We start from the raw sequence: 16,108 nt of genomic DNA, 5'->3' as shown, positions 1-16,108 counted from the left end.
CTGCCTATTCTACACAAGGACGATCTCTGCTAACTACATGCCTATTCTACACAAGGACGATCTCTGCTAACTACCTGCCTATTCTACACAAGGACGATCTCGCTAACTACCTGCCTATTCTACACAAGGACGATCTCTGCTAACTACCTGCCTATTCTACACAAGGACGATCTCTGCTAACAACCTGCCTATTCTACACAAGGACGATCTCTGCTAACAACCTGCCTATTCTACACAAGGACGATCTCTGCTAACTACCTGCCTATTCTACACAAGGACGATCTCGCTAACTACCTGCCTATTCTACACAAGGACGATCTCTGCTAACTACCTGCCTATTCTACACAAGGACGATCTCTGCTAACTACATGCCTATTCTACACAAGGACGATCTCTGCTAATTACCTGCCTATTCTACACAAGGACGATCTCTGCTAACTACCTGCCTATTCTACACAAGGACGATCTCTGCTAATTACCTGCCTATTCTGCACAAGGACGATCTCTGCTAACTACCTGCCTATTCTACACAAGGACGATCTCTGCTAACTACCTGCCTATTCTACACAAGGACGATCTTTGCTAACTACCTGCCTATTCTGCACAAGGACGATCTCTGCTAACAACCTGCCTATTCTACACAAGGACGATCTCTGCTAATTACCTGCCTATTCTGCACAAGGACGATCTCTGCTAACTACCTGCCTATTCTACACAAGGACGATCTTTGCTAACTACCTGCCTATTCTACACAAGGACGATCATTGCTAACTACCTGCCTATTCTACACAAGGACGATCTCTGCTAACTACCTGCCTATTCTGCACAAGGACGATCTCAGCTAACTACCTGCCTATTCTACACAAGGACGATCTCTGCTAACTACCTGACTATTCTACACAAGGACGATCTTTGCTAACTTTCTGCCTATTCTGCACAAGGACGATCTCTGCTAACTACCTGCCTATTCTACACAAGGACGATCTCTGCTAACTACCTGCCTATTCTACACAAGGACGATCTCTGCTAACTACCTGCCTATTCTACACAAGGACGATCTCTGCTAACTACCTGCCTATTCTGCACAAGGACGATCTCTGCTAACTACCTGCCTATTCTACACAAGGACGATCTCTGCTAACTACCTGCCTATTCTACACAAGGACGATCTCTGCTAACTACCTGTCTATTCTACACAAGGACGATCTCTGCTAACTACCTGCCTATTCTACACAAGGACGATCTCTGCTAACTACCTGCCTATTCTACACAAGGACGATCTCTGCTAACTACCTGCCTATTCTGCACAAGGACGATCTCTGCTAACAACCTGCCTATTCTACACAAGGACGATCTCTGCTAACTACCTGCCTATTCTGCACAAGGACGATCTCTGCTAACAACCTGCCTATTCTACACAAGGACAATCTCTGCTAACTACCTGCCTATTCTACACAAGGACGATCTCTGCTAACTACCTGCCTATTCTACACAAGGACGATCTCTGCTAACTACCTGCCTATTCTACACAAGGACGATCTCTGCTAACTACCTGCCTATTCTACACAAGGACGATCTCTGCTAACTACCTGCCTATTCTGCACAAGGACGATCTCTGCTAACTACCTGCCTATTCTACACAAGGACGATCTCTGCTAACTACCTGCCTATTCTGCACAAGGACGATCTCTGCTAATTACCTGCCTATTCTGCACAAGGACGATCTCTGCTAACTACCTGCCTATTCTACACAAGGACGATCTTTGCTAACTACCTGCCTATTCTACACAAGGACGATCTCTGCTAACTACCTGCCTATTCTACACAAGGACGATCTCTGCTAACTACCTGCCTATTCTGCACAAGGACGATCTCAGCTAACTACCTGCCTATTCTACACAAGGACGATCTCTGCTAACTACCTGACTATTCTACACAAGGACGATCTTTGCTAACTACCTGCCTATTCTGCACAAGGACGATCTCTGCTAACTACCTGCCTATTCTACACAAGGACGATCTCTGCTAACTACCTGCCTATTCTACACAAGGACGATCTCTGCTAACTACCTGCCTATTCTACACAAGGACGATCTCTGCTAACTACATGCCTATTCTACACAAGGACGATCTCTGCTAACTACCTGCCTATTCTACACAAGGACGATCTCTGCTAACTACCTGCCTATTCTACACAAGGACGATCTCTGCTAACTACATGCCTATTCTACACAAGGACGATCTCTGCTAACTACCTGCCTATTCTACACAAGGACGATCTCTGCTAACTACCTGCCTATTCTGAATACGCACGAACTCTGTTGGCTCAGCCAGAGATTTCCCTGTTTGGATGAGGCGTCAGTGAAAATGTCATGAAAATGTCAGTGATCATCCTGATCACTGCAGTTAAGCACGAGGGAGCCAGCTGTCTGTCAGCATGACATCAGCAGAGACACCCCGTCAACCGAGCAGAGCACAAGAGAAGACTCTGCTCTGTCAATGTGATATCAGCAGAAGCAAAGGAATTATCCGTGACTGCTATGAGCTGGCAGACTATCTGCCTGTTAGTTCTTAGCTTCATATGTAAAACTAAAAAAAACTCCCGGATCACCTCTTTAAGGGGGTTAACAAGTCTTTTAATCAATGGCCTATTCTTAGAATTCTTGATATTAGATTGATAGAGGTCTAACTCTCTGCACCACTTCTGATTAGCTGTGTGAACGCTGGACTCTTATTTTATTGAGTGTTTACATAGGAGTACAGGCTGCTTCTTACACGACTGTGTCCTACTTTTTATAGCAGCGGTACAAGGTATTACTGTGTTGTGTTGTTCAAGTGAACAGGTCTGTGCTGAAATACTTTGTACTACTGCGAAGAAAAGAAGGGGGCAGCCAAATAGCAGCCTGCTGAGAATCGCATCCACAGCCCATAAATTTTAAAAGCCTGCACAACCCCTTTAACTTCTCAGTCTCAATATATCTACAATATTTTGCTACAAACAAAAACAAACATATTACTATAATAAAAAATGGTATGTCATCAGAACCCATTTACAAATTTTGTACTTAACTGGTATTCCCATTTCTGAGATCCTATCCCAACATGTTGTAGGTGTAATAATAATAATAATATTAGAAAATACCTTCAGTTAGAAATGTAGTATAGTTCTTCTGATTTGCTATGTCTCTTACCCAATGTATCCATGGTTAGTTATCCATGGTTGCGACCACTCATATAGTGACAGTAAGTTAGTTAGTTATCTGTTAGTGGTTGTAACCATGGAAACCTAAGCTACTGTAATGCCTTGCACATGGGGTAAGTGACATAGCAAATCAGAAGAACTATACTACATTTTTAGTTGGAGGTATTTGCTAATATTATTATTATTACACATATAACATACTGGGATAGGATCTTGGAAATGGGAATACCCTTTTAAGGAAACTCCACTGTGAACAATATTTTACAATTAAAATCTACATAAAAATTATCTACTATATATTCTTTTCTTACTTGTCTTTTATTGAATTATTATTTTATTTGCCATTTATAAAATTCTGTTAGTTCCTTGAAGTCTGCAACCTGTTTATCTGCACCTTGCAGACATTTTTCTCACTTAACAGCTGACTTACATCTGAATTCCCAAAAGGCAATGTTCTGGTATCAGGAAGTAGGCAGGATATTGCATATATGAATAGATAATTGAATGTTTAAAAAAAATGGAAATCCTCCAGTTTTCACACTGTCCACTGAGGCTAATAATAAGCTGATGCTTCCTGTTCTGTAATGATCACTTTTCAGCAGACACTTATCATCAGTTAAGATTACAATAAATGGTAAAACTCATATATACTATTGTGCACCATATAAGTGACTGTCGTGACTGTCACAGCACTCCACCTTCTTTCCTTCCCTGCACAGTGACCTCTGCACAGATCACAGAGCATGCTCATGCCCTAAACTCTCCTATAAAGGTCATTGAGTCAGCTCCAGACTATTGGTGCCTGGGCTACATATGGCTGCCGTAGGTCTGTAGGGTATATCTCTGAAAGTTGTTAGCAGCAGTTTAGACAATATGTCCTATCATGTCATATAAAAAAATTACAATCAGAAAATAAAAAACAGGTTATTAAAATGTTTATCTAACTGGTTTTATTTATAGAAAATTAATATGTTATATCTTTTATTTTCCATTTTTATTATAAAATAATCTGACCCCCCTCTCACATATGGGTGTAACTCTGCATCCTGTGCTGGAGCTCAGCTTTAAACCTCCCTCCACACGCGGTAGATGCCGTCTGTTACATAGCCCTGCAGCTGTTTCTAACAGAAGAGTCCAGAGCTGAGCTCTGATTGCTGCTATTAACAATTTAGAGCCAGCGGCATTTAAATGGCGCAGTTGCTGGTATATGATGAGATTGTGAGGCTCCAATGTTTAACGTGGTAGCCGGGAGCCTGAAGAAGAATTGTGCTCTCCCTGTTAAGCTGTAATTCATTGGAGATGGGATTTCACTGTAAACTGTGTTAATGCAGTATATAGTGTAAAGTGGTCAGACAATCGTAGATTCAAAAAAAAAAAAAAAGTACACTCCTCAAGGGCTGTGCACCCTTATCCACTCATCTTTCTCTGAAAGGTTTTAATTAAGAAACTCTGGATCCCATCTCCTCCACAGTTCATACAGTATGTGGCCTCTGTGGGTACATTGGGAAGTGAATGATTAAAGTTAGAGACTGTCCATATGAGGTAGACCTTGTCATGATTGAATGGCTTTTATACCATGAACAAAAAATGTTAACTAAGTACCTTGCATTATTTACATGTATAGTGTTAGAGTAGCCGGGTGCACAATAGCGGAGTTCATGTATTTATTAATTGCAGTGTGCTGATGCAGAGTTTATGAAAGTGATCACCAGTTCAAGTCCCCTATGGGAATTAAAAATGAAGTTAAAAATGAAAATAAAGTTTTTAAAAAATATTTACAAAATGTAAAAAAATATAAAAATTCAAATCATCCTACTTTTTCCCCCATAAAAAAATAAAAAAAATAAAAAGGTTTAGTATCTCCGCATCCATAAAAGCCTAGGCTATTGAAATGTAAAATTAATGAACCTGTGCAGTAAACTCTGAAAAATGTAAAAAAAAACCTCTAAATGCTAGAACTGTTTTTTTTCGTCATCACACTTCCCCGAAAAAATATAAAATTAAAAAATAAATAAATAAGGAATCCAAATTTGGTATCAAAGAAAATGTCAGCTTGCCACACCCAAAAAAAAGTCCCCACACAGTTCAATGCATAGAAAAATATAATGAGTGTCGGAAAATGGCAACACAAACAAACATTATAAGGTCATCGAGACTGGCGATGCATTATACCAGTCTTGCTGGAGTACATGGTGCTGAATTTATTGAGAGGCACATACCACTTAATGAATTTGGCGCATCTCTCCTGCACTCCAGAAATGATACTCCAGTCATGTACTGGAGTAGCATTTCTGGCATACAAAATGTTGACATTTTTGATGAATTTGACGGGAGCGTGGCCCCGTCATGACTCCCATTGTAGTGGAGCTGATTCAAACTTCCATGAAAAACTTTGATGTTTAATTTTCAAACTCATATTTTTTTCACAGAAATAATGAAAAATTGCATGTTTGGTATTGCCATAATTGTACTGTCCTGGAGAATCATGTTACCAAGTCATTTTCACCATACATTGTAAAACGTAGAAACAGAGCCCAAAAAACAATGGCAGCATTACATTTTTTCACCATTTGATCCCACTTGGATTTATTTTCACATTTTTCAGTACATTTTATGTTAAAATTCATTGTGTTTTTCAAAATTACACTTCATCCCGAAGAAAAACAAGCCCTGATATGTCTATGCCAATGGTAAAAGAAAAATGTTATGGCTCTTGGAAGAAGAAGAAGAAAAAAAAACACAAAAATGGAAAATTGCCCGGTCCTAAAAGGGTTAATAGTGTCCAATGTTGCTTTATCATGTGTTTGATGTTCACTGCGCCGTGACAAACTAATCATTTAAGCTTTTAGTTGCCCTGTTTTTGCTTTCAAAGCTTTTCTATTTCATCCTTACAACAAAGCTCTCCTTGTCTTTTTCTTGTTATTTGGTGACGTTGAAAATGCTTTAATTTTAGAAAATTACTTGAAGTGTGATTGCCACCTTCAAAGAACAGAGCAAACATAATTTTCACATCTAAGCTACGTGAAAGCAATCTGTGTACATCGCTACCAAAGAAATGTCAAGCAATATTTTTTTTTTTTCTTTTCCATAGAAAATGAACTGTTCGTCAGTTTGGTAAAACATAGACCCTTGTGATAAACTGTGGGTACAGATTCATTAAAGGGGAAATGTGCCCTATAGCCCTAATTTCTCCAATGTATGACCCTTCCCTTATGTGTTTGTATATGCTTTCATTCCGGTCATGGTATCTTGTAATATTACAGTACAAGTGGACTTGTTCTAGAACAGAGTTTCACTAAGTACCCCAAAGCCCACCACAGAGAAATCAAAGGGCAGGAGGACTCCACCAAGCACCGACATCTTAGGAGAGCCCAGGTCCTTCAGCCTCGCAGCACCGGGACACTCCCTCCTCTCAGCCCGGGGCCCACAGCATCGCCCTACTGCTGCCGTCGCCGGCCTCCTGAAGCAGCGACCCTGCCTCCTGTGGCCCCACTCCACTGCAGCCGCCGCCCCCCGGTAAGCTACCTTCGAATTATAAAATGCATCCTCATTTTCCTCCCAAATTTGGAGAAAAAGTGCGTCTTATAATCCGAAAAATACAGTATTTGAGTGTCAAAAGTTCTAACGAGTGGGAGAAAATTTTCTGTAGCATTTATACACTTCTGAGTATGTGAGTCACCTTAATCCAAACTGCAAGGTGATATAAGAGAAGTTGTCATACCCCTCTCTATAGGAAAGAGGCAGGCACAAATGGATTTTTACCATGACATAAATAATTCTACGATGAAAAATTGTTTTCATCAAGGAAGATGTGTTTCCATTGCCCTATTTGTACCTCCCTATAACATGTAAATTGTGCTATGAATTTCTAATTTAATAACACTGTCCAAGAGAAAAATGTCTCGCAAAGATGAGGTATCTGTCACGAGTGTGTCAGATGTAACAGACAGTCGCTCTGCAGCTGGCTGCAGAAGATCTCTTCGTTTGGTATTGCAGACGCCTTCTTAAATCTGTCTTACTGTAGGACCCAGCAGCTACCTCCCTCCTGCTCTGATTGACACCCTGGCTTGGGTGTTTAAATACTTTCAGTTTGCTACAGGGAGGCACCGGTAATATTCACATGTTCCCTTATGAAGGCTTAGAGCTATTGCAGTTGGCTTACTTCCTCTCTGGTGCTTTGGAGGTCATTTGGTGTAATCCCGCTGAAGTCTGCTCAAGCTAAGTTTCTCCCCCCTGTGTTTGTCTCCCTTGTTGTGTTTAATTTATAGTGGGGACTGACCAGTGCTCACCCCCCTTCCCTATCCAGGGCCTAGCTCTAGGGATTTCCAGGGCTTAGGTTTCCTGTTCGACGATTGATCAGGAACCAATATAGTAACAATAGGGGAGACAGGGTGAAATTAGATCAGCCGAGGGGTCTCCACTCCCCCTTTCCCTAGTGTCTGGGCTCCCTTCCCCTCATCCCTTTGTGTTGCACTTAGTCTTTCCTACATTGTGCGGGTCAGTATTGTTGTCAACCCCATTACTGATGGATACATAGAAAAGTCAAATATTGTGGGCTCTGTAATCTTACAAAATATTAACATGTGGAATGCCTTATATCTTATTGCTGACTTCTTCTTTCAGACATTGTAAAAGTAGGTTCACACATAAAAGAATTACTGAGAATATTGATCCATATTTTAGTGTTAATTTCCCTGTGGAAAACAGCTGATTGCGTGAAATAAAAAATCTCACTACCCACTATAGCAATGCCGGTCTCCGTCTGCCCGCGCCTCCAGGAATGACAGCATTATAGGTGGCCGGATGTAGAGAGATCTCAGGGGACCAGGGAAGCATTGCCATGCAAGCAATTTTAATCTTAGATGAATTTAAGGATTTTGTTGGGGATCCACAGATAATCCACAATCATTGGGCTTTAATGCGGAGCTTGACTTCTCCATTGAACTCACAGCAAATCTGTGATCAATCTGCAAACGCGGGACATTTTCTACATAGAAAACTTCTCCAGCGTATGGATGAGATTTGTTTAGATCATATCCATTTTGCTGTATTCTGCTGCAGAATTTTCACCTAAAAAATCTGGAATGAAAATCTACAGAAACTCCAGTAAGGCAACACGAATATGCCCTGCTTATGTAGATTCCCATTGTGTAAAAAATGTAAAAAAACTAATCTGAGATATTTTTTGACTATGTCTGACCATGTCATTTCTGTCAAACCATTGAAACAGATTAATATGTATTTGATGTATGGTGGATGGTCATTACCATATTATTTCTCATTTGATATTAGATACTTGTATTGGTGCATGTTGGGAACAATTATACATCATACGTATACTGTAGACAGTTGGCACAGAAAGGAGATAGACAGCAAAGTGTTATACCATTGCTTAGTTCAACATGCAGAGTAAACAGCCAAACATGGCAGCAGTCGTAGGTTAGTTTCATTTAAACTGGAGCAAGAAATAAAGGTAAAGTCAGCCATTACTAAATAAAAGTGTCACAGTAAGTCTAAGTTCACATGGGAGTAGAAAAACAATCATCTTATTTACGGTACATCCCAAAAAAACAAACTAATTGTAATCTGTATTATCATCCCCATGCTATCTGTACGGCATCTATATGTCATCTATTTTTTAAAAGTTAGACCAAATACAGTTTATATTAACAATGGCAATGTATCCATATAAATTGGATACTATATAGATGATCGTAAAGGATCTGATTTTTTTGCACATCCATAGACTTGAATAGTCGATTCTCAGCTGAAATACGGAAGAGAATAGTTCACGCTGAGATTTTTTTCATGTCGACATTCAATCTATGTAAAATAAATGGTCATCTGAATAGCTGTACTGAATGAATAACATTGGCCCTAGTGCTGTCAGTTTGTTTTGCATGGACAACACTTGGACCAAAAAACCATTGTGTGAATGTAGCCTAATAGTAATGTCATAATTAATTTCAAGGAGGATATTTTATGTAATCATATTATAATAATATATATGCATATTATGTTGGTTTCAGGTCTTCTGGCGCTCACGTGACATTATGTCACTTGGTTGCTCAAGCCATTCAAGCCACTAATGGGATGCTTCCTACATACATCCTTGGACAAAACCCGAATATCTGGGAAGATGTGACTGCTGCAGATCTTTAGCGACCATTGATTCCCTGAGCACTAATGTGACATAATGTCAAGACAAGGACGGGAGACCTGATGCTGACATCACTGGAAGGGTGCTGGCTTAATCGGGGGACTGAAGAATTTAAGAAGGGGTTCACCAAGCATTGCTCAACCCATTTAATACTTTTTCTGTTTGTCAAATAAAGTTCTGGTAAGTTTTACCTTCTGTCCTGGGCGGCCCGATTCTCCAGGTTCACCCTGTAATAAAAACAGCAAAAAGAAATAATCAGATTAATGTAATATGAAAATTAATAAATAGTGACATGCATTAAAAGTTGACAAAAGGAAACACCTGACCTTTATTCCAGCTGCAGATGATCCTGCGTCACCCTTAGAAAACAAATATAGACCTTAAGAACACAATTTCAAAGGAATGCTATAATCAGACAGTGACTTTTTTAAAAATAATGCTTTTCTAGAAATTTTCTAACCTTCCTCTTTTCTCACAACAGCAAATTTTGGGGGGGGCGACAGCCATAATTTGATTGTTTACCGTTACAAGTTTAGACTGATAAAGCAAAAAAAATGTTTCCTCTGATACTCCTTCTGTAAATTTATGAATAAATGACAAGATCCCTTATCAAAGGAGTGTTTGTCGGAGACTCTCAGACTGTCCAATCATGGGGAATACAAGTAATTATTAAAATTAGTAGTAAATGTGACGGTTATCTATGGGTATGTGCACACATTGAGTTTTCCTCCCATGTGTTTTTGTCCAGGAAAATGCAGCATTTTGCTGTACTAGCAAAGTGAATGAGATTTCTGAAATCTCATGCACCCGCTGATTATTTTATCCTTGAAGATCTGAAGCAGTTCTCTGCAGAGTGTCACTTCTTTCAGTGTTTTTTTTGCAGCATTTTTTCATCCATTCTAATGAAAAAATGCATAAAAAAACTCTACGAGAATATTTGTATACAGAGTTATTCCTGCCAACACAACAAAAAAGTTTGGTTTAGTTAAACTAATATTCATAGGTGTGTACTATGACAGTGTAACTAAAGAACTTTAAGTGGTTAGCTACTTAATAATTTGCTCGAATGCTACTTGTTTAGGGAAGGTGCATGACTTCATGTCTAGAAGAATGAATGACCAGGCTTAAAGTAGTAGCTTAAAAATACATCAAAAATCATTCCCAGTGTGGACATAATACACGGAGCAATAGAAGTAAAGGGTTCCAGGCGTCAATACATGCATATATGTGCTTCATCGATAACATAAGATTAATATTCCCAAGTAGATGTAAATTCAATAGCCCATCAAAGTCCAATGGTCCATTACTTAGCAATAACAAGTTAATGGTGCTCCCATAAAGATGGGGTCAGGGATGGAAGTGTGTGTATAGTCTAATATTCTCTCTGGTTCCTTAATCCAATGCAATCACTGCTCAGGAAGCTTGAAAAGTAGCCTAACATGTGAAGACTTCATTTGTATTCTCAGCAGGAAATATCCCAGCAATCAGATGTAATTTCCTGCTGAACAATAATTGGTCTTACTGATATTCTTAAAAAAATAAATGCGAACGGCACAAGCTGTTAAATTATTACATGTGAAGGTAGTATAGGCCGGGGGCTGCACTTTATTGTTTTATCAGTTCATGGTTTTTGCAAGTTCCAAACTTGAAATCAGTGGAGTTTGTTTCTATGTCAAAGTTCCCTGCGTGACTTAATTGTACATTTCATTAATATTAAGTAGAAGTTTTACATTGTTATTCCACAGCAGGGCTAATTATATAGACAAAGCAATGCAATAAACATTTTCTACAATTTTGACAAGCCCTGAATATTAGCAATAATGTATGAATGAGACCAGTGTAGTACAATCAAACAGAGAAGTACAATCCAAGACACATTTACATGAGCACAGACATAGTAGAAATATCTACAAACATTGCTTTGAACATATTAAAAGAGCTACCCCTTGGATTGAAGTCATATTCAAACACACAGAGGGACAAAATTAAAAGCTTGGACAAAGTCGCGGGTCAACCAGTATACAGTATAATGGGCCCCATATAGTCCTCCATACAATATAATGGTTCTAACATAGTCCTCCATACAGTATAATGGCCACACACAGTGCTGCATACAGTATAACGGGTCTCACATAGTCCTCCATACAGAATAATGGACCCCACACAGTCCTCCATACTGTATTATGGGTACCACATAGTCTTCCATACAGTATTATGGGCACCACATAGTGCTCGATACAGTATAATGGCGTTACATAGTGCTCCATACAGTATAATGGGTCTCACATAGTCCTCCATACAGAATAATGGCCCCCACATAGTCCTCCATACAGTATTATGGGCACCACATAGTCTTCCATATAGTATTATGGGCACCACATAGTCTTCCATACAGTATAATAGGCCCCACATAGTCCTCCATACAGCATAATGGGTCTCACATAGTCCTCCATACAGAATAATGGCCATACATAGTCCTCCATACAGTATAATGGGCCCCACATAGTCCTCCATATAGTATAATGGCCCCACATAGTCCTCCATACAAAATAATGGGCCCCACATAGTCCTCCATAGAGAATAATGGGTCTCTCATAGTCCTCCATACAGAATAATGGGCCCCACATAATCTTCCATACAGTATAATGGGCCCCACATAGTCCTCCATACAGTATAATGGGCCCCACATAGTCCTCCATACAGTATAATGGGCCCCACATAGTCCTCCATACAGAATAATGGCCACACATAGTCCTCCATACAGAATAATGGCCACACACAGTGCTGCATACAGTATAACGGGTCTCACATAGTCCTCCATACAGAATAATGGACCCCACACAGTCCTCCATACAGTATTATGGGTACTACATAGTCTTCCATACAGTATTATGGGCACCACATAGTGCTCGATACAGTATAATGGCGTTACATAGTGCTCCATACAGTATAATGGATCTCACATAGTCCTCCATACAGAATAATGGCCCCCACATAGTCCTCCATACAGTATTATGGGCACCACATAGTCTTCCATATAGTATTATGGGCACCACATAGTCTTCCATACAGTATAATAGGCCCCACATAGTCCTCCATACAGCATAATGGGTCTCACATAGTCCTCCATACAGAATAATGGCCATACATAGTCCTCCATACAGTATAATGGGCCCCACATAGTCCTCCATATAGTATAATGGCCCCACATAGTCCTCCATACAAAATAATGGGCCCCACATAGTCCTCCATAGAGAATAATGGGTCTCTCATAGTCCTCCATACAGAATAATGGGCCCCACATAATCTTCCATACAGTATAATGGGCCCCACATAGTCCTCCATACAGTATAATGGGCCCCACATAGTCCTCCATACAGAATAATGGCCACACATAGTCCTCCATACAGAATAATGGCCACACATAGTCCTCTATACAGAATAATGGGCCCCACATAGTCCTCCATACAGTATAATCGGCCTCACATAGTCCTCCATACAGTATAACGGGCCCCACATAGTCCTCCATACAGTATAATGGCCCCACATAGTCCTCCATACAGAATAATGGCCCCACAGAGTCCTCCATACAGAATAATGGCCACACATAGTCCTCCATACAGTATAATGGACCCACAGAGTCCTCCATACAGAATAATGGCCACACATAGTCCTCCATACAGTATAGTGGGCCCCATATAGTGCTCCATACAGAATAATGGCCACACATAGTCCTCCATACAGTATAATGGCCCCACACAGTCCTCCATACAGAATAATGGGCCCCACATAGTCCTCCATACAGTATAATGACACCCACATAGTCCTCCATACAGTATAATGGGCCCCACATAGGGGTGGTTGTTCAGGTGTCGCGGATCAAATAAAACCACCCTGCGTGCCAGATTTGGCCCACATGTATGTCATAGATGAAAGATTCCTTACTTACTAATTGCTTAAGTATTTTTTTAATTATTTTTTTTCAACTATCATCACACAATTTCCTGCATTAAAACACAGCATCAAACACTTCTAGAAGTAAAATGAAACATTGACAAAAAAACCTTTTTCACATTTAGTAGAAAATATAGCTGGAAATAATTATATCAAGCATCAATATACATCTTTAAACATAGCTTACTGGGTTTAAAGGGAACTTGTAATTAGATTCATGCTGCCCGAACCACAGGTATCATGTATCCGACACTGACTGTGTTATTACAGCCGTGTATATTGAATTATGAATTGCTGTGTTTCAGAGAAAACATATATTATTTATGTTTATAGGAAGAGGCCTGTCAATCTAGGGAAAGAATGCAAGGAGAAGCTGCTGGGGTCCTGCTTTGGAAAAGTCATCCAAGATGCTTAGTCCCAGGTTGGCTTATCAAAGTATATTTTCTCAAAAACGCAGCAGCAACTCAGAGTAAAACATACCTGGCTGCAATAGTGCAGCCAGACCCTGGTTCATGCTGCCCGTATGATGACCAACAACAATGATGTCTTTCTTTACAGCCTTATACACATGGCCATATTATGACTCAGTAAAATCTCAAAGTTGTACAGAGGTATAATAAGGCACCCAGAGACTTCTGTGGGGTTCTAGTATACCTACAAATGACCGTAATTTCCCATACTTTAGAGATATAAGGCGTAGAGATTAGTGGATTGATCTGCACAGTTTCATGTAAATTCGAACAGTTTGAGATTTAATGCACAGTTTGCAAAAAAAAAATAGTCCATTTCCCATTTCCCACAATGCTTAAGCATCAGAGAGCAGGCTAACTTAATTTTACATTGTTTACTCTGAAGCTATGACATCTAGCGGATTATTATACCTTATACAGTGGTGGTCAGTACTTGGGCTGTCATAGATCAGCGGTTCCCAGTGGAGCACAGTTTGCTGGGTAAGTCTCTCTCTCTTTTGTAAAGTAAAAGTTCTTATGGTCAGTGTGGTTCTCTCTCTCTTCTGCAGAGTGTAAGCTTTTAAAGCGCACCTGTCATCAGGATTGTGCTCAGTAAACTTCATACACTGTCAGGTGGGTGACATTACACTGTTTAAAATGATACCTTGGCTGATGAAATCCATCCTGTGGTTCTTGTATAATCTTTACTTTCAGTTTGGAGATAATGATATGCTCATGCTCTGGGGCGGCCTATGGGGGGTGCTCTATCTAGTGCCCTGCTTACATATTCATCTGTATGCTCTTATGACAGCTCACTGTGCCTCTGATGCGCCCCCTGGACTGTGGGGTACTCGGTGCCGGGTCGGTCGTTGCTAGGGGAGATGTCACAGTGGCGGTGACCTGGTCTGTGACCCAGGACGGTCAGTGAAAAGGGGATATTTACAGGGGAATTAAAGTGCTTATATACAGTTTGTGACACCACCTGTGGTATGCGGCTAAAGGGAGCCACTGCTGCAGAGCAGATCCTCTGGAACTAGTGTGAATGCAGCAGAGTTGGTTCAGCTCTCCACAGGCAGAGCTTAACTCCAGGGCAGTGTAGATGTTGCTGTTATGGAAGTAGCACTCGTGGTGCAGTGTAGTGCAGGGGGTGATGGCGCAGCAGAAATAATTGACAGAGACAGTGGGGTGCAGTCTTGGTTACAACTGCAGATCATAACTTCCCACGTCGTGCTGCGTTCACCGGGCAGGGGCTCAGCCAACCCTCGGGTACCTCCAGAGTACATAACGGAACCCCCTTCTGTGTGTTCCTTCTGGCCGCCTCCCTGCACCTCACACCTAGTGTCCCAATCCAGTGACCGCGGACCTTGCCGGGCGACGTCTTCTCTGTCCCCTGGCCACCTTCTTGGTGAGATAGATGTGGCTTGTGGCTGCAGCACCTGAAATGCTGCAGCCTCCGGTTACCTAGTTGAATATTGTAATTCTCACTACTTAGGGGCCGGTCCCCTCTGCGACCTGATCCCTCCACCGCCTTGTAGGCTCGGGCGTACGGGTGGCCTCCAGCACTGCCCGTACCCCTGGGATCCTTTCTTCACTTCTGGAGCCTTTTCTCTGCTCCCATTCCTTCCTCCTCTCCTTCTCCTGGGCCTCCTTACTCAGGCCCGCGTTTCCCTGAGCAGAGCTCCTCCTGCTCCCAACTCCTCCTCTCACTTAAGAACCTCTCTAGAATATTCCACCCTCTTTTTATATCACTTCTTACTGAGCTCCCCTGAACTTCTTCCTCCACCCACATCCACTACATGGTTCCCCCTACTTTGGTTCCCCCCACTCCAGCCAGGGACAGGGCTCAGCAGGGAAGTGACGCATCTTGCCCCTCCTGCTGGTCTGGAGTAGTGTAGTGTTGGATGCAGGTGTTAGGGTCCCAGGCAGTAATCCTTCCTTACCTGAGAGTGAGATACCACACCTCTGGGTGAGATGCAGTACCCCTGTGGCGACTGAACCCGCAGGGGCGCCACACCTTCATTGACCTGCCTCCTATTTTACATAATGCATCTAGTCTCCTTGCAGATGTTGTCCTTGGTGGGATAAGAATCTAGGACCCCAGTGCTGTAAAGCAACAGTGCTAATTACTGAGCCAGATAGTCCTTGTCGTCCTTCGGCCCACCACTGCTCCAGTCTCTGTTTTGGCTCCAGTGGTGAAGTCATGACTGCAGTGCATATCATTGTTGCAGTGGTGATGTGAATACTACAGCTAAATAAAAAACTTACATTTTCCCATCTCATTTGTTTATTTTCATCAGTTATAATGAGAATAATGACCAAAAAACTAAAAATGTACAAAAATAC

The 16,108-nt window shown here is 41.2% G+C and overlaps 1 protein-coding gene across 1 annotated transcript in view; it reads right to left on the bottom strand.

Annotated features, from left to right (window-relative positions):
* The window catches only part of COL25A1 (collagen type XXV alpha 1 chain), a 686,464-nt gene that overhangs the window by 188,557 nt on the left and 481,799 nt on the right, over positions 1–16,108 (bottom strand). The window contains exons 16-17 of the mRNA XM_073640961.1: positions 9,689–9,721; positions 9,554–9,589 (exon numbers count right to left, since the gene is read on the bottom strand). Coding sequence (XP_073497062.1) covers positions 9,554–9,589; positions 9,689–9,721 — 69 coding nt within the window. The remainder of the gene's footprint in view (positions 1–9,553; positions 9,590–9,688; positions 9,722–16,108) is intronic.

Source organism: Phyllobates terribilis, unplaced genomic scaffold (assembly GCF_046119375.1).
Source record: "Phyllobates terribilis strain yellow unplaced genomic scaffold, ASM4611937v1 Scaffold_1__5_contigs__length_1240528914, whole genome shotgun sequence".
NCBI classification, from domain to species: Eukaryota; Metazoa; Chordata; class Amphibia; order Anura; family Dendrobatidae; genus Phyllobates; species Phyllobates terribilis.
The sequence above is the reverse complement of the archived record's forward strand: the minus strand, read 5'-3'. Positions and strand labels throughout refer to the sequence as shown.